Raw genomic sequence first — 25,701 nt, forward strand, 5'->3', positions numbered from 1 at the left:
TGCATTGCAGAAGTATCTGACTCTTTACAAAGCCTTATACTTTTAACCAGAGCTTTTTCTGCCAGTCTGCAGTTTAAATGAAACACAACTGATCTCAAGACTAGAGTAACCGTGAGTTACAAGACCTGTTACTCTCTTGGTTCTATAGTTCCAAACACAGATTTCTCCCTTCCTGGTTTGTCATTTTCTTCTGCAAAAGCAAACAACCTGTACCTAACTCCATAGTTAGGTCCTGACATGTGTTTTTGGCTCCTGCCATCAGTCCTGTGCCCTGGATCTCTCCTGGGGGGACTCTATGTTCCTAACAATACTAATAAAACTAATAGTTACAAAGTAACCTATTTTGTGCCGCATGTTATTCTAGGATGCCCTGTATAAATATTCATACAATCCACAAAAATGTCATATGAAAAAGGTAATATAATCATCTCCATTTTAGAGATAAATAACTTGTCCAAGGTCACAGAGCTAAAAAGAGATGGAACCAGCATTTGAATTCCAGCAATTTGGTTCCATAATTTTTTGTACTTAATTAGCCTCACCTTATATCCCCTCCATTATATTACAGAACAATGAACTAGCTTCAGAATGAGAAATTGGCTTCAGGGCTGTGGAATAGTAACACAGAGATCTGTACCTATGACATTATATTGTCATTTTCTGTGACAGAGTGGAAATAAAGGTCAGAACCAAAACAGGTAGGGAGCAAGCTCAGAATTGGCCCCAGTGGCCCTTGGTTCAGAAACATTTACAATAAAACTAAAATGGGCCCTTAACTTATCACCTACAATGTATTTTCGTCAGGAAACTGCCACAACATTGGAGACCAAGCCTTACTTAGTAAATGGGTTCATTAGATAACGATTTTCCTAATCTTCAAAAATGTGGGAAAAAATTAGAAGTTTATATATTAAAGTACTCAAAAACACATTCAAAATACATTTTAATGTTCTTTTAAAAAACCAATGGTTCAAAAGAAAAAAAACAATGGTTCTATAGAAGAAAGCTTTTCCTTTCATCCAAGTTTATCATTTGATGTTTCTAAAACTATAAAAGGACTCCTCCTGTCACTTTTACCTCAGTTGAACATAATCCTGCCAAGAAACCAATGAATCTCAATTAAAGAACTATTTTTTCTTGGAAAAATAAAACACCAGATAATAAATTTCACCAAAGAACAAGCAAAATTTGACTCCATAAACTTCAACAAGTAGCCTGTTTTCATTGTTGCAACTGCACTTTTTTTTTTTTTAATTTATTTATTTTAATTAGAGGCTAGTTACTTTACAATATTGTGGTGGTTTCTGCCATACATTCACATGAATCAGCCATGGGTGTACATGTGTCCCCAATCCTGAAACCCCCTCCTACCTCCCTCCCCATTCCATCCCTCAGGGTTGTCCCAGGGCACTGGTTTTGAGTGCCCTGTTTCATGCATCGAACTTGGACTGGTGACCTATTTCAATATGGCAATATACATGTTTCAATGCTATTCTCTCAAATCATCCCACCCTCGCCTTCTCCCACAGAGTCCAAAAGTCTGTTCTTTATATCTGTGTCTCTTTTGCTATCTCGCATATAGGGTCATCATTACCATCTTTTTAAATTCCATATATATGCGTTAATATACTGTATTGGTGTTTTTCTTTCTGACTTACTTCATTCTGTATAATCGGCTCCAGTTTCATCCACCTCACTAGAACTGATTCAAATGTGTCCTTTTTAATAGCTGACTAATATTCCATTGTGTATATGTACCACAGCTTTCTTATCCATTCATCTGCTGATGGACATCTAGGTTGCTTCCATGGCCTAGCTATTGTAAACAGTGCTGCGATGCACACCGGGATACACGTGTCTCTTTCAATTCTGGTTTCCTTGGTGTGTATGCCCAACAGTGGGATTGCTGGGTCATATGGCAGTTCTGTTTCCAGTTTTTTAAGGAATCTCCACACTGCTCTCCATAGTGGCTGTACTAGTTTGCATTCCCACCAATAGTGTAAGACAAAGATGCCATAAAAAAAGAAAACTACAGGTCATTATCACTGGTGAACATAGATGGAAAAATCCTCAACAAAATTCTAGCAAACAGAATCCAACAACATATTAAAAAGGTCATACATCATGACCAAGTGGGCTTTATCCCAGGGACGCAAGGATTATCCCAGGGACGCAAGGATACACCATATTAACAAATTGAAAGATAAAAACCATATGATTATCTCAATGGATGCAGAGAAAGCCTTTGACAAAATTCAACATCCATTTATGATAAAAACCCTCCAGAAAGCAGGCATAGAAGGAACATACCTCAACATAATAAAAGCCATATATGATAAACCCACAGCAAACATTATCCTCAATGGCAAAAAATTGAAAGCATATCCCCTAAAGTCAGGAACAAGATGCGGGTGCCCACTCTCACCACTACTATTCAACATAGTTTTGGAAGTTTTAGCAACAGCAACCAAAGGAGAAAAAGAAAGAAAAGGAATCCAGATTGGAAAAGAAGTAAAACCCTCACTGTTTGCAGATGACATGATCCTCTACATAGAAAACCCTGAAGACACTACCAGAAAATTACTAGAGCTAATCAATGAATAAAGTTACAGGATATAAAATTAATACACAGAAATCCCTTGCATTCCTATACACTTACAATAAGAAAACAGAAAGAAAATCAAGGAGACAATTCCACTCACCATTGTGATGAAAAAAATAAAACACTTAGGAATAAGTCTACCTAAAGAAACAAAAGACCTACATATAGAAAACTATAAAACACTGATGAAAGAAATCAAAGAAAGCAACTGCATTCTTATACTGAAGAAACAATAGGGACTACTCTATAGTCCTTTAATGGAGTAACCCAACGTTTTAGTACACAGTAGTTTTTATCATAATCTACTTTGTTATACTGGAATTCTGTTACATTACAGGATAAATTCTCTAAAATAAGAATATGACTAGTTGCTGTGATTTCGGATCTGCTGTAGTAGTAACAAAATTACTGTTTATAGTTAAAAGGAAGACTTTTGATGGCTCTCTCACACTCATATTCCTTACTGTTTCCTATCTTAACAATATGTTCCAGAATACAAAGATTTAGATCCTATCATAAAAAGACTAATACTTAGATAACAATGAAATAAGGCCAGAGTAAAAGTTTTGCCAATAACAGAGGTTCACATTTCACTCAATTAATCAATAAGGTTTATTAAACATACTCACATGTAGATGCCAAAATTACCAAAAACATACTATTCAAAAATGAAGAAGTTAAGCAGCACAAATACCCACAATATTTTGTCTCATTTAGACTCATATAATAGATGTATGCTGAGTTGAATTAAAATTTCTACTTCTTGAAAATAAAGCTACATTATTTTATCATTGCTTCTCATGATCAAAATTCTAAATACTGACTTAAATCTAAAGAGTCACTTCTGTAGGAATTAGACAGAGGATAGGCTAACTTTTCCAGCTCAGTTTAACTCTATCTTAGGAATATTCTAAGTACCCAGATATCTACTCTCAGATCAATTGGAGTACATTTGATTTGCTTTCTGTTCTGCAGAGCTACTGTGATCAGTTATGTCACTAGATATTATGAAAGAAACTGTGTTCAATGTGTCATTTTGAAAAATACTAGAGTCTGGGAGCCCAGTATACTAGAGTCTGGGAAGTCAGTATACAAAATAAAAATCACTATTTATAGATAAGTGATTGATAGTATTAGAAAGTTAAATATAGTGATTTAAAAAAAAAAAAAAAGTTTAGAAATGATATCCATTTAATTATCTAACTAGGAAACTGGCCTGTACATTTCTTTAGAAGAAGAGGTGAGGATGGGCATGTCACAGGAAACCAAACCAGCAACTCTGCACTTTATGATGGGTGCGAGTACAGTCACCAAACTCTCAGCTCTGCGGGGGAAGTAGCTGTGGATACTTCCCAAGCTCTGGACACTTCTACTCTGTACCTACTAAGTTCTTGGAACTTCCCCAGTTACTGAGAATACCCAGATGGATAAAATATGATGTGTGCTCTCCAAAGACTAAAAGTCTAGCAGAAAGGATAAATTTTTAAAAAGTATAATAATCCACAGGTGTACAGAACAGACATTTGGACTCTGTGGGAGAAGGTGAGGGTGGGATGTTTCTAGAGAACAGCATCAAAACATGTATATTATCTAGGGTGAAACAGATCATCAGCCCAGGTTGGATGCATGAGACAAGTGCTTGGGCCTGGTGCACTGGGAAGACCCAGAGGGATCGGGTGGAGAGGGAGGTGGGAGAGGGGATCGGGATGGGGAACACATGTGGATCCATGGCTGATTCATGTCAATGTATGATAAAAACCACTACAATATTGTAAAGTAGTTAGCCTCCAACTAATAAAAATAAATGGAAAAAAAAAAGCCAAAAAAAAAAGTATAATAATCCAGTGCGGCATAATGTCATAAATGCTACAACAAAGGTATGAACAAAAGACTATGCTCACACAGAGAAAGAATGACTAACCATCCCTCCTAGAAAAATGACTCTCAAAAATTTACTGACTTAATTTGAACATTTAATAAACTTTGATTAGTAGGGTTAAGGTTCTAATATGCCATTTTTTTAGAAGCTCTAAGTACAGAATATACAAATTAAGAACCCCCAAAACACATTCTGAACCTGTAAGTGTTAAGGGAAGAAGGAGTTAAACTCTGAAAATGTTTTCTTCAGCTGTGCTTCCTCAAAATTGGAGGGGCTTCTCAGTGTCCTCACAGTGCCTCAAAGGAATCATGGCGGCAAATGTACTTCAGGTCAGCAGCGTTCTTAAAAGGTTTTCTTTATCCCCCTCAAATCTCCATCAGGCTTCCACTATCTCATCCCAAACAAACATTTAGTCTAAGTAAAAACAACGTGCTTGCTATGCAAATAGATTCAAGACAGGACCGCTAGTTTTGAATCTGGTCATTAACCAGAACAATGAGCATTTAAAGTTTCTGATTCATAGGGGTATCAATAGCTTTCCTTCTAGTATGCTACCTGGGAATTCTTATCGTTACTTCTTTATGTGGTGAGTAACGTCAACAACTCTTTTGAAAGAGTGAAGCATCAAATTTTGGTACAATTTCCTCTTCATTCTCTGAAGATGGATATTTCCCTTCAATTTAGGCGAACTCAATTTCCACGTGAAAATTACAACTTATTTATTTCATGTTAACAAGTAAGAAAAGTAAAGTTCAGATAATGCAGAAAGGGTAAGAGCATCAGAAGTTCTGATTTCGTGTTTTTGCTTGTAAAGCAACAATCTTAGAAGAATACGTCACCTGCTTTAAAGCAGGATTGAATCCTTTTCTTGATTTACACAGTGTTTAAAGAAAATGATTGTCCAAGAAATTTCATACATAACATATAAAATTCGAAACCTTTGTTAAATAATACAAAACGACCTTTAAACATGTTTAAATTTTGGTAAAAAATACATGGCATAAATTTATCATCTTTACCGTCTCTAAGTGTACAGCTTAGTAGTGTTAAGTGTATTCACATGGTTGTGCAAGCAGTGTCCAGAAGTTTCTTATCTTGTAAAACTAAAACTCTACACCCATTTAATAAACAACTCCACATTTTTGACACCCTCCAACTCCTGACAACCACGTTCTATGAATTTGACCTCTCTTGATACCTTATATAGTGGAATCACACAGTATTTATCCTTTTGTGACTGCTTTATTTCACTTAGCAGAGTGACCTCAAGGTTCATCCATGTTCTAGCATGTGTCAGATTTTCCTTCCTTTTTAAGGCTGAATAATATTCCATTATATGTAATACCACATTTTGTGTATCCATTCATCATCAATGGACACTTAACTTAGGTGCCTTCTTCCTTTTGCTATTGTGAACAGTGCTGCTGTGAACATGGGTATACAAATATATCTTTGAAATTCAGCTTTCAATCCTTGTGGCTACAGAACCAGAAACAATTGCTGGATCATATGGTAATTCTTTGTTTAATTTTCTGAGGAACCTCCCTACTGTTCTCCATAGTGTGCCATTTTACACTCCAAAATGATTTTTAACTTGAAACTAGAGTAAATAAACTACAAAAATTAAAGTATTCAAAAGAAATAATGATATTTTGAGGAAAACTAGTAAGAACAACAACCAAAATCCATAGCTTTAGATCTGAGACACAAAACCTTGCCCTATGAACTACTTATGTGGGAGAAAGGTTATTCTTTGACACTGAATCAGACACAGATTTTTTAAATTATACACATAAAAATTTATTTTGTGCCATTTATTATCCTTCCAGAGATACCACCAAATCAGTTTCACGTTAAAAAGGAGTTCTTCAAATGAAAGTTTTAAGGATTAAGTGAACACACACACATATATATGCACATACACATATATGTATATACTCCTATTATTAAAGACAAGAAGAGAATTTACCTGATGATTTCTTCGTGATACAGAGAACTAACAACTGGCCCACCAAAACCCGTATTTGCTTCTTTTCCTTTCTTCTCTGGTGACTGTAGGGGGGAGAAGGGGAGAGAGGTAGAAAAAAAGACACATGGATTGAAGCAGTGTACACTTACAGTAGTTACAAAATAATACTCTGCTAAGTGGCAACCCACTTCAGTGTTCTTGCCTGGAGAATCCCATGGACGGAGAAGCCTGGTAGACTACAGTCCACGGGGCCACAAAGAGTCGGACATGACTGAGCGACTTAACTAACTAAATAACTAACTAAGGAACACTTAAGTATTTGATGATCCACCATTTCTCCAAGGTCCCAAGTGACAATTTTAGGATGGCATCAGAAAGGCAAGAGGACGCTTAGGTCATCACACCAGCAGAACAAATAGCAAGCTCTAACAAGCTAAGGTTATTCCACTACTGCCTTCTGGAGCCACCTAAAAGCCATTCCCCTAGCTGATTATATTAGCTATTTTCACTATAGAAAACACATGCATTCAGTGTGGAAAAATGAAAACAAATGTGAGATATAAATACCAGACCTGAATGTGATCAGGAAAATCATATCTAAATTAACAAAATCAAAGTTCCCAAATAAGAAACTAAGCTGTAATAAAAGTTAAAATTTAACCATAAAAAATAAAGAAAATATTTTTAGGTGGCAAGAAGGGAGAGGAAAGGAGGTTGAGATCTAAAAAAAAAAAAATTAACATATGGAAACACTTTCCAAAATCAAGTTTTAGTAGGCTCTGTTCCTCTGTGTTCTCAAAAAGCAAAAAGTTAAGATAAACTTAAAAATAAGATTCTCCCAAAACATGTATGTGGAAGTAGTGAACTTGGATGTTGTAATATTATTGCTTTAAAGATCAAACTGCAACCTGTTCAGAAGTCCGCATCTCTTGCAATATTTTCAGTTTTTAGGCAGGACACCTAACAAAAATTAAAACTCTGAACAAAAGCATCATCTTAGAGTTAAAATTAAATACTTTTATTATTTAATTTGACTATAAAAATAGTTTCACGTCTGAAAAATAAAGACAGTTACCCTATACATGTTTTTTTCCCCCTCCTTACTTTAAAGAAGGGGTTTTACTTTATTGCTGTTACTTTTTTGTGTTTGCTTCTTTTGGTCTGTGAATCACAGCATTGAGAAAAAGATCTGGAGGCAGTGTATTCTCTCAGTTCTTAACATCATTAGGGGAAATAAAGTTTTAAGAAATGGTAGAAATTTTTGAGATGAAAGTGTCAGTTATCAACTAGGACAGAAACAAAAGTATAGTATCATAAACAACAACTACCACCATGATTAAATAATAAAGTATACAAAGTTCAACAGCCTGATACTGGCAAATAAAAAAAGAAGCACGAAGCAAATTCCAGTTCCCTCTCTTCTCTGAGGACCATTTTTTGGAGAATAAATGCTGCAGAGAATTTTCAGGATAGAGAATGTTTTCTCTTATACTAAAAAAGTATAATCCAAAGGGAGAATTTATTTAATCCAATTACATTCTAAATACATACTCCATTAGAAGAATGAAGTTGAAACATACTTAGATACTTGCTATATGAATAACAAAATTGGAAATGAGAAAATTGGATACGAAAGGAAAAGGAGACAGAATTAAGTATAGAGTGTAATTTAACATGTCTGTTCTATAAAAGACACTGTTAACAGAATGAAATAACAAACCATGAACTGGGAAAAAACCTTTGCAAAATACATATCTATCAAAGGACTGGTATTCAAAATATATTTTAAAAGATTCTTAAAACTCAGCAATAAGAAAATAGAAAATTATAGGCCCACATTAATGATGAACATTGATGTAAAAATCCTCAAGAAAATATTAGCAAACTGAATTCAACAAAACATTAAACAGAGTAAACACCATGATCAAGTAGAACTTATCCTAGGAATGCAAAGATGACCTAACACTCACAATCAATCAATGTGATATATACTACACTAACAAAATTAATGATAAAGATCATATGATCAAAAGATGCAAAAAAGCGTTTAATAAAAATTCAACATCCATTAATGCTAAAAACTGAACAAAAAGGACAGAGGAAATGTACCTTAATATACTAAAGGTCTAATAGGACAGTCCTACAACTAACATCACACTCAACAGTAAAAAGCTGAAAGCTTTACCTCTAAAATCAGGAACAAGACAAGGATGCCCATTCTTACCACTTTTATTCAACATTGTATTAGATGTCTTAGCCAAAGCAATTAGGCAAGAAAAGGAAATAAAAAGCATCCAAATTAGAAAGAAAGAAGTAAAACTATCTCCTTTCATAGATAACACACTCTTACAGGGTTTACAGAAAACCCTAAATGTAAACTCCCTCCCCCAATAAACCTGTTAGATGTAATACATGAATCCAGAAAAGTTGCAGGGTACAAAATAAACACACCAAAAGCATGTCATGTCTGTGTGAGATGAAAATTTAAAAGTTTTCTAATATTAAAAAGTGATGAGTGCTATAGAAAAAAAATTAGTATGGGGAAGGTAGTTGGAATTTTAAATAAGATGGTCTGGGAAGGCCTCACTGAGAAGGTCATTTCAATAAAGACATAAAGGAAGTAAACAAGTGAGTCCTGCAGTTATCTAGGGGAAACTGTTTCAGGAATAGGGAACAGCCATTGCAAAAGCCCTGTGGTGAAGGTATGCTTAAAATGTTAGAGAACTTAAGTGTTTATGTTCTTTGCTCGAGGTAATTAAATGTATTTTAGGAGGCAAGACTAGAAGCAAAAACACAGTTGTTCACAATACAATCACAGCTTTTATGTGTCATTCATTGAAACTCTTAATGCAGGCAAATTAGAAAAGATATCCATGGTTTACTTGGCAATTATTTGCTGTGAAAATATATACTAGTAATTAGGAATTACATGGCATTGGAAAAGGATGTGTATCTTTCTTTTTTTAGTTTTAGGTTTAAAGAAAAATAAGCAGCAGGTACAAAGAAATCCCATATACCTCTCTCCCCCAATTTTCCCCTACTGTTAACATCTTACATTAGTGTGGTACATTTGTTATGATAGATGGGTCAATTTTAATACATTGTTATCAGTTAAAATAAAAACATTAGATAAATAAAAAGTTAAAATAATAAGGGGCTTCCCCTTGTGGCTCAGCTGGTAAAGAATTCGCCTGCAATGTGGAAGACCTGGGTGCAATCCCTGGGTTGGGAAGATCCCCTGGAGGAGAAAATGACAACCCACTCCAGTATTCTGGCCTGGAGAATTCCAGGGACTGTATAGTCCATGGGGTCACAAACAGTTGGACATGACTGAAAGACTTTCACTTCACTTCATTAGTTAAAATCCATAGCTTACATTAGAGCTCACTCTTTGTTGTATGTGGGTTTGACAAATGTATAATAACATGCATCTACATTACATATCATTCAGAATAGTTTCATTGCCATAAAATTCCCATGCTTCAGTTATTCATCCTTTTGTCCATCTGAAGCCCTGGCAGTTACTGATCTTTTTACTGCCCTCATAGTTTTACCTTTTCTAGAACATCATATAGTTGCAATCATATAGTATGTAATCTTTTCTTTCACCCGGCAATATGTACTTTAAGTTCTTTCATGTCTTTTCATGGTTTGATAGCCCATTTTCTAAAAAATCAACAATTCTAGTTCTTGCAAAAAATAAATAAAAGTTGCCCTTTTAACTATTTTTATGTATAAAGTTCAATCAGTTCAGTTCAGTTGCTCAGTCATGTCCAACTCTTTGCTACCCCATGAACCGCAGCACGCCAGGCCTCCCTGTCCATCACCAACTCCCGAAGTCCACCCAAACCCATGTCCATTGAGTCAGTGATGCCATCCAACCATCTGTCGTCCCCTTCTCCTCCTGCCCTCAATCTTTCCCAGCATCAGGGTCTTTTCCAATGAGTCAGCTCTTCGCATCAGGTGACCAAAGTATTGGAGTTTCAGCTTCAACATCAGTCCTTCCAATGAACACCCAGGACTGATCTCCTTTAGGACGGACTGGTTCAATTTCCTTACAGTCCAAGGGACTCTCAAAGAGTCTTCTCCAACACCACAGTTCAAAAGCATCAATCTTCTGCACTCAGCTTTCTTTATAGTCCAACTCCCATATCCATACATGACCATAGTGATAAAGTTCAATAGTGTTAACTTAGTCTCCTCTGTGTGAAAACACAAGATTTTTCTCCAATCTTCACCATAAGAATGTGGTGGGCCCTGAGGGTCAAAAACCCATGAAAGCTGGAGCGGGGCAGGCTGGCACCTCCTAAGCCTGAGGCCCTGGAAGTTTTTAGCTTTTGAGCTAGTCCACACTCAGCCTGCAACAATTCAGCAATTACCATTTAAGGGTTCATACCAATTTATGGTTCAAACAGCTTTTGTTCCTAACAAGCAGGTCTCGAGTGTGATTCTATGTATTCACCAGTCAACATTTGGGGAGTGGAACTTTGCCCTGTGAGCTCAAATCTCAAATGAATCTAAGAAAGTCCATGATTTGCAGTTTGGTCATATTTTTATTGTTGTTGAAGACAGGAGACCTGATTTCCAAGCTCTTCAAATGTCAGAGCTGAAACTGGAAGTTCAATTATCTTCTGAAGAAATTTTAAAATGAAAATAAGTTTCTATCTGATCTGCTTTTCCTTTTGCTAAGGAAGTTCCTTTATTGGAGTGCATGTCAATCAGCAATGAATCATCCCTGCTTTTATTTGTCTCAAAAGTCTTTATTTTTTCTTCTTTTTTGTATTGACATGAGATTCACGTAACATAAAATAAACCATTAAAAAAATATAATTGAGGACTTCCCTGGTGGTACAGTGGATAAGAATTCACCTGCCGATGCAGGGGACACGGGTTTGATCCCTGGTCCAGGAAGATTCCACACGCCACAGGAGAGCTAAACCTGTGCATCACAACTACTGGGCCTGCGTGCCTCAACTACTGAAGCCCATGCGCCTAGAGCCTGTGCTCAGCAACTAGAGAGCAATGAGAAGCCACCACAGTGCGAAGCCCCTGCACCACAACTAAGAGTAGCCCCTACTTGCTGCAACTAGAGAGAGCCCACACAAAGCAACAAGGACCCAGTGTGGCCAAAAATAAATGCAGTCTTTAAAATATACACAATTTAGTGGCATTTAGTATAATACATTCACCATGGTGTGCAACACCACCTCTATTTAGTTTCAAAACATTTCCGTCATATGAAAACATCGAGCCTATTAAGCAATCACTTTCATTCATCTTCCTCTGAACCCTGGCAACCACCAATCAGCTTCATTGACCCATTCTGGATACTTCATGTCAATGGAGTCACACAATATGTGATCTTTTGTGCCTGGCTTCTTTAATTCAGCATAATGTTTTTGATGCCCATCTACATTAGAACATGTATCAATATTTTATTCCTTTCTATGGCTGAGTAATACTCTAATGTATATGTATATATTCCATATTCTATATCCATTTATCAGTTGATGGACATCTGGATTACTTGTATCTTTTGGCTATTATAGTGCTATGAACATTTGTGTACAACTATTTCAGTAACCGTTTTCAATTCTTTTGGGTTCATACGTAGGAGCAGAATTGCTGAGCCCTCCATAGCAAAGAATTACTTGGCCCCAAATGTCAGTAAGGCTAAAAAGCGCTGGTTTATGATTTCATCAAATGTTTAAAATTTTCAACCATTACTTATTACATATTTTTTTCCTGTCTTCTCTTTCTCTTCTTTATGGAATTCCAATTATATTTATATTTGTTCAGTCTTTTTATGCTCTGTTCATTTTTATGTTTCATTTGCTGCATCTTCAAGTTCACTGATCTGTTCTTATGCAATGTCTAATTGGCTATTAAGTCTTTCCAATGTATTTTTCATTCAAATATTAATCCTCATCTCTAGAAGATTCAGTTGGGTCTCTTTGTGTCTTCCATCTCTCTCTCTCTATTGTGTTCATGTTTCCTCTATTTTCTTGAATATATAGAATATACTTATAACTGCTGTTTTTCATCTCTATCTTTTCTGTGTCTGCTTTCACTGACAGGATTTTCTCCTGCTTATGGATATTTTCCTTCTACTTTTGCATGTTTGAAAGACTTTTACTCTAAGATAGGTATTGTAAATTCTGCACTCTTGTTTGCTAGATTCTGTTGTGTTCCTTTAAATTCTGTTAGACTTTGTGTGGGCATTAATTCAGTTACATGGAATCAATTTGATCCTGTCAAGTCTCATTTTTAAGCTTCGTTAAAGCAAGGGAAGAGCAACCTTTAATTTAGAGCTTAATTTAGCCCCAGTACTGAAATGAAATCCTTCCGAGACTTCTATCACATGCCCCATGTATTACATTTTCTTTCTACTCTGACCAATAAGAAACAGAATAGTCTCAGTTATATGTCAACTCCAAGAATTCTTCAGCTTGCTGCTTTCTTGTACTTCACTCTCCAGCCTGTTAGTCTCCTCTCACATATACACAGATTAGTATTCCGCTAGAGTGACTCCTCTGTAGATCTCTGGAACTCTCCCTTTCCATGTGAGAACATCTCTAGTATTTGGCCCTGTATATTCATTCCTGCTCAAGTTTGCAAGGTGGCCAACCTCTTCTGGATCCCCCCTCCCTGCAATGAAATTGCTTCCAAACAATAAGGTGAGGAAATTGTAGGGCTTACTTTTTCTCCTCTATAAGTTTCACACTACTTTCAGTGCAATGTCTGAAAATCATCATTTTGACTATTGTGTCATTTTCTTCCTGTTTTAGACAAAAGGGCAAATCTTGTCCCTATGATACCAACACGCCCAAGAGCAGAAGTCCCCAAAACATTAAAAAAACAGCGTACTATTCCATGAAGTAATGTACCATAATTTACTTAACCATTATCTGACAACTGTCTGTTTAGATATTTTCACTTTTTCATTGATAAACAAAGGTATAATAAGTACCTTTGTACATGAAGTTTTAATTAAAATCTTTAGGGGAAAAAACTGATTCCATAAATTTGAATATAGTACATTCTAAATATGTTTATTCCTGGGATTAATTCTTTTTTCTGATGCAACTGCACAAAGCACATAGAATGCTGGTGACAATTTTTGGAGGGTGGGGTAGAAAATTATATTTTAGGCAAAAAGAATTTTTTAAAAATAATCTGCCATTATCAGATTGAATTCAGAATAAAGCTGCCAAAGACGCATTAGTTTTCTTCTCCAGCCACTTCATCTATAAGATGGGCTAAACTCTGGCTACTTTACCCTCTTAATTTCCACTCCAATGAAATGCTTCTCATAGAGGCTTAAGAAGTTTATTCCATTTCTCTCTACTCAAAATCCATTAAGTTATTTTTATGTTGCATCAGCAGTTAAAGAAAGAGACTCCAATTTGGCAGCCAATAGGATAAAATTTGCCAATTCTTCTATTGCCTCAGACTATATTATTTGAGACACTGAAATGCTCCTTCACTCAAAGGGGAAAGGATAAGTTGTAGGCTGAATCTTTATCACGTGTTTAGATTCTACCTTAGTCAGTTACTGGGTGAAGATTTAAAACCCTGTGAAACTTTCTTTGCTATCTGAAAAATAACTATTCCAAAAATTATCAGGCTGATTTGTACAAGAAGGGGGCTTCCTGATTTCATGTGCTACCTTTCTTGGTTTCTGTTTCTATCACTTTGCTTATTTTGTTTATAAGTCCAGCTATAAGAATTTGAGTATCAATCTCTCTGCCTCAGTTTCCTCATTTATAAAAATAAAAGTAATAGTATCTATCTCATTTTCGTGTTTTCAAGATTTAAAATACATATGTAAAACAGAACAGTGTCCAGCACAAAGCAGACACTACATGAGTGTTAACTGATATAATCATTATTATTATTAATCACAAAACGGCCATTTCCCCAAAGTGAAAATGTCTCAGCAGCACAGATATAAGATATTTTGATGCGGTGACAAACAACATGGAACCATGAATCTTTATCTAATAGCTTTAAAATTCTGATTCTCGTTGTAAAACAACAAATCCCCAAACCAACTAGTAACACTGTCACGAAGGAAAAAAAAAAAGGAAACAAGGACTTAAGGAGTATCCTCCATGTGCTTCACACTTTTATATATTATCTAATTCCAACTTCAAAACAATTCTATAAAACTGATATTTTTATTGTATCTCATTTAATCTAAGACATCATCATTATAAGAATCATTATTTTCTGTAATGGTAAGACAGAAAATACAGCCAATTATAGTACACCATCCATTTTATAACATAACCATAATTTATAAATGTTAAAAACTGAATAAATGACTGCCTTATATTTGATAAACTATATCTCCATTTTACAGATTAGAAAACTGAAGAGAGGTGAAATACCCAATGCCATATAGTAAGTGCAGAACTGAGTTCCAAACCAAGATCTTTTGGTATCCAAAGACTATGCTCTTTCTATTACACTATACTACCTCTCTAAGCTACCTTGGAAACTCTTACCAAATATTCTGAATTAAAACTTCATTCTATCTCAAGTGTATATTTAAAAGATTCTTAAATACTTATCAGTTCAAAAGGAAACTTTAAAATTTAAACAAACATGTAACTCTTTAACATTGAGGCTGATTTATTATGTATACTATACACAATTTAATCAAGTAGACCAATAAGATAGTTCTAAGCCCTTAAAAAGAACTTTCCTAATAATCCTTTTAAGGTAGTCACTGTAATTTTTTCCCTGAAACATAAAGTTACTCATTTTCACATACAAAAGTAAGAATATTAATCTCACCTTAGCTATTACCTGTCATTAAGAGCACCTTAAAAAAAACTTCACCATGAAAATAATGCTGGTTGTTTTTCACAACAGTAATACTTTAAAATTCCTCAGGAAAGATAAACTCCATAAATCTAGGTTTTTTCATCTTAGCTTCTCTTAAAATTATAAATATATATAAAATTATGGATAGGCTTTAAAATTGATGGTGTACTATAATTGGCTATGTTTCCTGTCTTAGAAATTACAAAAAATAATGGTTCTTGTAATGATGAAAAAATTACCTTCAGGATATTGTAGCTAACTTTCTAGAAATGTAACAGTGGTCAAGAGTTAAATGTTTTTTGGAAAATTATTCTGAATACAGCATTTATCATACTACATAGAAATTATAACTTTCTTTATATGATGTCATATGTTAAAAAACATTAAGATCCAATGGATGGACAGACCACCGTTATGCACAGACAACAATTAGTATTTGAAATAACACAGGTAAGTTTAGGAGTTTATTTACATACATACAGGTAAATATTAGTAACGTCATATCACTACTTGAAAAAAAAATTCGGCATTCATAATCATTTAAGAAAAATGCACATTAACACAACAATGAGCAAAAGATTTTAAGCTAATTCCCTTGGGATAACAAAATTATCAAAATTGGTAAAACTGTAGTGAAACAAGTACTAATACTAAGTTAATGGCCCTAATGCTCTTGTAAAATGATGTTAATCTTTTGGAAAGCAATACTGCAATCCTATCAAGATCTATAAAAATAGTAGAATGATTTTATTATTTTAAGCATTAATATAGCTTCTGGATATAAGATAAAAATAAAATTCTAAATTATAGTAACTTCGTACAGATTTCAACCATAATCCTTCCTGTTACTCATCTTTACATGAAATCAGTGTTCTTGAATTTTTAAGATAAGAAATGTGAATCAGGAGAGAGTTTTGAGTATAAAATTCCCTTTTCTGTTATTTTCATGAAGTAATTAAAAATCTGGCCCTAGGATGCTTTCAAGATCACTTGGTTCTGATCCCCTCTTCCATTATTACCTGGTTTCTCTTTCCTTGTGTCTTCATTGTCCTTGTCCTGCTTGACTTTGATCAAATTTTCTGCAGATTTCTCTCAGTGTGAGGTTTTGTACTGGAAAGAGAATTTTGGCTGGTTCATTTTGGAACTCAAGAGCTCCAACCAGCTCTAGAGAACCTTACCATGAACCCCCTATACTCTTCACGAGATGGCAATTTTAGGCTTCTACCATTCTCAGGTCAGACAGACTCACTAGTGTTTCCTTCTGCTTCCTCCTACAGAGATGCCAATGCTACACACATCTTGGAGCTGTTTATAGAAGAAGAAAGTGAAAGTCATTCAGTCGTGTCTGACTCTTTGCAACCCCATGGACTATATAGTCCAAGAAATCCTCCAGGCCAGAATACTGGAGTGGGTAGCCTTTCCCTTCCCCAAGGAATCTTCTCAACCCAGGGATCGAACCCAGGTCTCCCACATTGCAGGTGGATTCTTGACCAGCTGAGCCCCCACAAGGGAAGCCCATGAATCCTGGAGTGGGTAGCCTATTCCTTCTCCAGGGGATCTTCCCGACCCAGGAGTCAAACTGGGGTCTCCTGCATTGCAAGTGGATTCTTTACCAGCTGAGCTATCAGGGAGTTGTTGATAGTCTGTCTCTAGCGTCTCTGACCAACTAGTTTTGTTACCCAAGAGCTTTTGGTTATGCTATCCTACTTATTCTACTAAGGACTGGGGAAAATTCAGAAACCATGCTACAAGCGCTGCCATCTTCCCAGAATTCCAATAACCCTGAATGAGTTTTGACAGAAAGTATAAATGGAAACATACAAATGAATAGATTAGTATGGCTAAACTAAATGTATTTCCATTCCATCCTCTTTTCCATTACTTTTGCCTCCATTCAACCAACTATCTTAATAAGATGGATGATTTCATGGAGAGCTACAGAGACTGATAAGGCAAGACAAGTTTAGTGAACATGGTCTTTATAGATGGTAAAGGAGTGAACAACTCAGATAACTGGAAGAAAAAATTCCTATTCATTTCTCCTTGATGTTATTCTGCAATATATTTTGGGTCAGAGACTGTTACTTAAGATACTTTGTGATTATTATAGGGGATCTAAAATACACTCTCCGAGGAAATTCTTCTTTATTTTTCTATGCTCCATGTACTGCAGTCCTGAGATAAACTGTCTGCCTGTTTTTAGCTTCTACTTAAATAAGAAGAGTAGTGGTATATAGGCCAAGGAAATTTTTGAGTCTTTCTTTTCATTCATCAACATGCTGCTTGATAAAACAAGAACAAATTCCTCCTTTTTCTTTCCCTCAAGTGTAAAGCCAGAGAATCCACTAAAAGTGAAGAATATTTCTGGATATTTATCCTTAATAAGTTTCTTCTTGAGTGATTTTTTTTTTTAATTTCCAAGGGACATACTAATATAAGTTCCCATTTCAAGAAGCTACAAAAAGAACGAAAATTAAAGAATATCTAAAGAAATATAAAAATAAGGGGAAAAGCCAATGTAATAGAAAACAGATGTTCATGGAGAAAAATTAATAAAGCCCATAACTGGGTTTTTTAAAAGATTAGAAAAATTTTAACAAGAATGATGAAAAATGATAAAAGACAAAAGATCAATGTTAGGAATGAAAAAGGGACATCAGTACATATCTCAAAGAATAAAAAATTAACATGTAAATCTTATGAACAACTTTAGCCAAATAAATTATTTGGAAAAAACAGACCAATTTCTCAGAAAAAGAATACAGTTTACCAAAGCTAAGTGAGTAAGAGATAGAACATCTGAATAGTTGTGTGTCTATTAAATAAATTGAATCTTTAATCAAAAATCTTACTGCAAAGAAAACCTCAGGCCCAGATAGCTTCACTATTACATTCTTTCAATCATTTACGTAAGAAATAATGCCAGTCTTACACAAACTTTTCGGGAAAACAGAAAAAGAGAGAACACTTCCCATTTCTTTTTATAAAACCAGAATAACTTTGACACTTAAGCCTGGCAAGAGTGCTACAAAACAAGGAATATACAAGATAATTGCTCTCATTTAACACAGGTGAAAAAAATTCTTAAAAATACATTAACAACAGACTCACAGATAGAGAACAAATTTGTGGTTGCCAAGAGGAGGCAGGGGGGAGGACTGGATTGAGAGTTTAGGATTTAGCAGATGCAAACTATACAGAGAATGGACAAACAACAATGTCCTACTGTACAGTACAGAGAACTATGTTCTGTATCCTATAATAAACCATAATGGAAAAGAATAAAAAAACAAAGTAATTCACTCCTTTACCAATTTAAAGTCCAAACGTCTCCTTTCACAAGACACAAAACTTTTACTACCCTATTTAAAACTGTAACCCAATATCCTCTTCATCGTATACTCCTATCCTTGTCTCCCTGTGGTAGAATTTAACCTCCACAAGGGCAAAGGTTTCTGTCTATTTTTGCTCACTGATATATTCTAGGAAATTAGAATAGTGCCTGTCAGGTTGTTGTTTAGTTGCTAAGTTTTGTTTGATTTTTTTGCAACCCCATGGACTGTGGCCTGTCAGGCTCCTCTGTCCATGGAATTTCCCAGGCAAGAATACTGGAGTATGTTGCCATTTCCTTTTCCAGAGGATCTTCCTGACCCAGGGATTGAACCCAGGTCTCTTGGATTGCAGGCAGATTCTTTACCAATTGAGCTACCATAGAAGGCACTTATTTGTTGAATGTATGAATAAATGATTTAAAAGAAGTCAAATAAGGTAGATATTCACCTGAGTGAATTTTAGCTAAGTGTAGATTTTAGAATGACAGACTATTCAAATCCTACTTTACCACTTATTAGCTGTGCAACGTCAAGATGGGTTATTAATTTCCCTAAGCTTCGGTTTTCTTGTCTAGAAAATGCAGATAATAATAGTGTCTTCTTCATAGGGTTTTAGTCAGTGAGGACTAAATAGAATAATGTATCTAAAGGACTTAGCATAGTGCATGGCTCATAGTAAAATCTCAGGAAATACAGCTAATAATTTTTTTCCTGTCTTAAGCTTACTTCAGTTAAACAAACAATAAAATTTACAGCACTGTGTTAGTTTCAGGTGTATGACAAAGTGATTCAGTTATCTACATATGTATTTCTTCAGATTCTTCTCCATTACATGTTATTATATATACTGAATATAGTTTCCTGTGCTACACTGTAAATCCTTGTTGTTTTTCTATTTTATACATAGTAATGTGTATCTGATAATCTCATACTCCAAATTTATCCCTCCCCTTCTCTCCTCTTTGGCAACCAAAGGCTTGTTTTCTATGTCTATGAGTCTGTTTCTGTTTTGTAAATAAGTTCATTTGTATTAATTTTTTTAGATTCCACATATAAGTGATATCATATAATATCTCCTTTCTCCGTCTGATTTACTTCACTTGGTATGATAATCACTAGGTCCATCTATGATGCACAAATGGCATTCCTTTATTCTTCTTCATGGATGAGTAGTATTCCATTGTATATATTTACCATACCTTCTTTATCCATTCCTCTGTCAATGGACATATAGGTTGCTTCCATGTCCTGACTATTGTAAATAGTTCTGTAATGAACACTTTTCAAATTAAAAGATCAAATGTATCTTTTCAAATTAAGAGTTTTCATCTTTTCTGGATATATGCCTAGGACTGGGATGACTGGATCATATGGTAACTCTATTTTCATTTTTTTAAGGAACTTCCATACTATTCTCCATAGTAGCTGCACCAATTTACATTCATACCAATTTACATTCCCAGCAATAGTACAGGAGAGTTTCCTTTTCTCCACAACCTCTCCAGCATTTATGCTAATAATTATTTTCATTATTATTATCTTAACCAAAAGGCATATATAAATGGATCAATACTCTCCAAAGCGGCAAAGTCAGTCTCTGACTTTATCCATATTATATATCACTTTCATTAATAGTTGACTCAAGGTACAAAAAAGAATGCTGATAAAAAAAAAAAAGAATGCTGATCAAATTTCCTGATGAAAGGATCATCAAACCTAGATGACACATTCATGACCCAAAAGAGTATCTTAATGTTGGAATAATATGATAAATCAAATAAATGGAATATGAGTACACATAAGGTAATAAACTTAGTACAGAATAGATATTACATAACAGAATGTGTGAAAAAAAAAAGATTTGGGATTTTAGTTTCCTGAAAGTTACAAAATTTACATTGTAATGTGGCTGCCAAAAATGTTTAAATAATTTTAAGTTACATCCATAAAAGACAAGTATTCAAATAAGAGAAAAGTTCTATTCTATAGAAGTCAAATAGAATACAGTCATATAGAAACAGCCTGTTCAATTCTAAAGCCAGAATGAAAGGGAAGTTATTAGAAACTAAAACTTGTTCACACAAGAGTGACTGGGATGGTGGTGCAACTTGATGGTGATGGGAGTGAAGAAGAATGTTAGAAATTAGTAATATCTAGCCTGACAAAGAGGAGATTTCAAAGTTGTCTTAAAATAATGAAGGACTGTTATGTAGATGAAGATTTGGACTTATTACATGTAGGTCTAGAAAGCAAAAATAGAACAGATTAGAAAACAACAATAACAGTAACAACAACAACAAAAAAACAGATTTTGGCCCAATACAGAAAGGAGCATCTAATAAATAGAGTTGTTAAAAAAATTGGGCCAACTTTTTTTACAAATAGTATATTCCCATCACTAGTAGTCTCCTGAAAGTGAAAGTTGCTCAGTCATGTCCAACTCTTTGCGACCCCATGGACTGTAGTCCATGGAATTCTCCAGGCCAGAATACTGGAGTGGGTAGCCTTTCCCTTCCCCAGGGGATCTTCCCAACCTAGGGATCGAACCCAGGTCTCCTGCGTTGCAAGCAGATTCTTTACCTGCTGAGCCACAAGGGAAGCCCAAGCATATTGGAGTGGGTAGACTTTCCCTTCTCCAGGGGATCTTCCCGACCTAGGAATTGAACCAGGGTCCCCTGCATTGCAGGCGTATTCTTTACCAATTGAGTTATCAGAGAAGCCCAAGAATCTAAAAGACTGTGTGTTAGAATAACTTGGAGACAGAAAATTAGCCTAGACAACCACTAATATTCTAAGATTACAGCCCTTAAATAAGTGAAGAAAGATAAATATGATAATAAAAAAGACAATATACAAATGGCCAAAAAGCACATGAAAAGACACTCAACATCATTAATCATCAGGGAAATGCAACTCAAAACCACAATGGGATACAACTTCACACTTATTAGGATGCCTGTAATCAAAAAGACAGAAAACGATGAGTTTTGACAAGGATGTAGAGGAAACCAGAACCCTCATAAACTGTTGATGGGAATACAAAATGTTGTAGTCACTTTGGAAAAAAGCCTGGCAATTTCTCATAACCATGAGTAATGAAGGCATATGTCCACACAAAAACTTGCACACAAATGTTCTCAGCAGCCTTATTCACAATAGCCAATAAGCAGAAACAACCCAGATGTCCACCAACAAATGAAAAGATAAACAAAATGTGGTATATCCATACAATTGAGTATTATTTGGCCATAAAAAGGAATGAAGTGCTAATACAAGCTACAACTTGGAAGAATCTTTGGTCTTCCATGCCAAACTAAATGAAAAAAGCCAGTCACAAAAGACCACATATAATATGATTCCATTTATTTGAAATGTCCAGAATAGGCAAATCTGTAGGGACATAAAGTATATTAGCGGTTGCTTAGGGCCAGAGGAAATTGGGAAATTGAGACTGGTAGCTAAAGGGTATAGAGTTTCTTTCTGAGGTGATGAAAATGTTCTAAAATTGATCATGGTAATGGTTTTACAACTTCATAAATATGCTAAAAACCATTGAACACTTCAAATAGGTGAACTGTATAATATATGAATTATGGTGTATGTCAATTTTTTTTAAAAAGGCACCCAAGATAGCACAAAGTTTCAAGATAGTAAGTGAAGACATAAACACTCTATACCCTAATTAACCTCTAAATTCATCACATTAATTATCACAATGATTAAATATAATGACAATCTTGGGAGGTAAGGAAAATGATAAAATGTTTAGTTCATTATGTTTAAAGAGACTAAGAAACATGATTATATTAGAAAGAGTTTTACCTAAAAATGTTTAAAGGTTAGCTATTTTAAAGAATGCAGTTGGTTAGCTGAAAAATTCACCCAGGTAGAATAGCTCATGCCCAGATCTGAAATCAAAGAGGCATTGGTATAGACTAGGCAATCTCCAATCTAAAACCACTAGATTACGATTTTAACCTATTACTACAATCACAAAAATCAAAGTTATTCTAGATTGTATAGAGATTTAACTGGTACACATACTCTCAATAAAAGTAACACCAATTTAGGGTTATATTTCCTGAACTGTGGCCAATGTGGTACCAATGCATAAAGGAAATGTATTCATAATTAATTGGAAATATAATCACAATCAATGAAACTTCAAATCTTTTTATTATTCTTTTGTCTTGATTACCATCAAGACTTACTCAGGTCAGTCTTCTAAAATATAAAAAGGTAATGTAATTTTATAGTTTACATATAAGCAAATGTAAGCAAAACCTTCAAAAAGTTTCAGAAACTCTTCACATTTTCTAACTCTATATCAAGGCATGACCTGACTGCCCCCAGGGAAAGAAACCTGGGCAGACAGTAATTGTATCTGACAGCAGCAATTACATGCAAGGTTGGAGATTAGAAGACCATTAATGTGTATGCAATAATTGCTATGGTATTTTCTGTTACTATGGACAGCCAGTTTGAAGAGAAGACATGATAAACCTTACCTTGGATACATCTGATCCAGGAATTCTGCTCTAAGAAAGCAGGTGAATAGTGAGCACACTGGTTATAGTCACAACAGGCATGCATGACATTCTTCTGGTAAAAATGATATAGGAAAAACTAATATGTAATTCTAAAAGATATTTCCACCTATGTTGTTGTTGTTTAGTCACCAAGTCATGTCTGACTCTCTGTGACCCCATGAACTGTAGCCCACCAGGCTCCTCTATCCATGGGATTTCCCAGGCAAGAATACTAGAGTGGGTTGCCATTTCCTTCTCTAGGGGATCTTCACAACCCAGGGATTGAATCCACGTCTCCAGGTAGATTCTTTACCACTGAACCACCAGGAAGCCTCATTTCAACTAAATATGAAGAATATTAGAAAGACTCACACAATGAATATGACTAAATGTTGATCTTCAGCAAGAGTCCAAATAAATTATTTTTCATAACATCACATGATAACAAAAGCTTACTCAGTATTTGGAAACTATATCAAACAGAGAACCTTAAAACCTGGAAACTCTGGAAACATCAGAAAGACAGCAAAAATATCCAGCTTATCCTAAGAACAGTAATCGGAAGCTGGTAGACTAAACACACACCCTTGATTCCTTCTCCCTCCATTTAACATACTGAAACAACTACAGTAAATCTGGAAGAAATTATGGTACACCTAAAGCGAGACGGTGCAGGGCAAGAGAGCCACAGGCGCAAAGGTTGGAACAGAAATTTACCCTGGCAGTAAAACTAAACATTCAGGGGCCCAACCACCTGATAAAGATGAAAGAAAGATTCCCTTAGCAAGAAGAGAGGGCTCACACCCACCACATGCTGTACGGGCCTATACATGGTGAATCCTGCTTACTCTGGCAGTCCTAACCCAGCCTGGTAGACTATCTCTCTTTGACAGGGACCTACCATTTCCCAGAAGTCTCCTAAGAAAGGTCTCTCTCATTCCATCTCACCTTGTCTTAGAAGAAAGATCAAAGCTCATTGGCCTACTGGACTAGAAAAAAGATTACCTCTGCTTTGCCTGTCAGTCTATTATTGCTCAAAAGACCTTGATAATCAGATCAGTGCTAAGGAAACCTAAAATCAGTAGTCAGAGAAAAATTACAAGCATTTAAGGAGAGGGAGAAGTTAAGATGAATCAGAATGAATGGCTTCTTTTGAGGTAGGCAAAATTAGTTGAAGGAACAAAAGAGAGCTTTCATACAATAAAATATAAGGACACAGACATACATGAACACTAAAGGTATTATTTCATAAAAGTCTACTAACATGCCAGTTTAATATATCTTTCCTGCAGCATGGTTCAAAATAACCCTTCAATGAATAAGCATGACTCCACAACTGAAATGTTTTCAAAAAGACAATGAAAAAATACACCCAATTGTTAGAACCATCTTAAAAAAGCACACATGTCATAATCTGAGGCATAATTTATGTTAATAAATATTCCCAACTTTCTTCTGTGTTGAGTTCAACTCAACACAGTAACTACTTTTAAGCACTTACTCTCTTATCACTGAAAGGTATATTAATTAACTGCTATCAAAACAGTATTATTAAGGATTTAGGCTATGTTGCCACACAAAAGGTAAGAAACAATCTATACCAAATAAGATCAAATATTAAAATGTACACAAGAAACAATAAATGTGATAAGTTTATAGAAAGAGGGAAATTAGTAAGGACTGAACTTCATGAAATAAACAGGAATTGATCAGGATTAAAAAAAAAAAAAAGGTAGAAATGGTTAAAAAGAGGCATGTCAAGAAGGGCAATAGGAAAGAAAGGCAAAATAACTTCACTATATTTGAGGGACGATGAGGAGGCATGTCAGATGGAAGTCAGGTTTATAGTGGGTAAAGTTAGAGATAAATCTGGAGGAGTTGGGGACAGAGTTACAAGTTACAAAGGATTAGAAAGTAAAAAATTAAAAACTGAGATGTTTGAGCTAATAGTTTCTAAGAAGTTTGGAATAAAAATGGCTTTTCTCATTTTCCTGTTACCCTTCATTATAAAGAGAAACATATGTTTTAAAATGTTTGAAACATATGTATAAAATTGTTATTCATATGTAATACAATCACATTTAGAAGGTACCAAATTTTAAAACATATAGCTTCAAACCCTCTAGTAAAAGTAATTATAGTTTTCAGAATCTCTGTAGTATAACCACTAAAAGTAATTCATATCATAAAATTAAAAAGTTATTTGTGACATTAATACACTGAGAGTGAAAGTTCATCAGGCAATCTAGTAATGTAACAAAGAGCTTAAGATATTACAGTTATTCAAGAGAAATTTCTAATATTTTAATAATTTGGCTATAGAGCACCTTAATATTTCTAATTTTGAATGTATGGTCAATAATCTTAACTTTTTGCACTTTCTCCATAACTATAATTACTGTTCTATTTCCTAACATTTCCCCCAGTTTTATCTGTACAGTTTGTTAAGGGTATTCTTGGATATTGGAGAAATCATTTATAAAGCCAGAGACTGAAATGTTCAATCCTAGTTTAGCTAAGGAGATCCAGCTCAAATTAGCTAGAACTCACAAACAGCT

General features: G+C 34.9%; 1 protein-coding gene across 8 annotated transcripts in view; it reads right to left on the bottom strand.

Moving 5' to 3' along the window:
- ACBD6 (acyl-CoA binding domain containing 6) overlaps positions 1 to 25,701 on the bottom strand; it is a 200,548-nt gene that overhangs the window by 134,769 nt on the left and 40,078 nt on the right. For all 8 annotated transcript variants that reach the window (XR_009695841.1, XM_061160853.1, XM_061160849.1 and 5 more), the window contains one exon: positions 6,451 to 6,533. Coding sequence is in view for 7 of the 8 variants with exons in the window: in XM_061160853.1 (XP_061016836.1) it covers positions 6,451 to 6,533 (83 nt within the window). In the remaining variant the exon portion in view is untranslated. The remainder of the gene's footprint in view (positions 1 to 6,450; positions 6,534 to 25,701) is intronic.

Source organism: Dama dama, chromosome 14 (assembly GCF_033118175.1).
Source record: "Dama dama isolate Ldn47 chromosome 14, ASM3311817v1, whole genome shotgun sequence".
Lineage (NCBI taxonomy): Eukaryota > Metazoa > Chordata > Mammalia > Artiodactyla > Cervidae > Dama > Dama dama.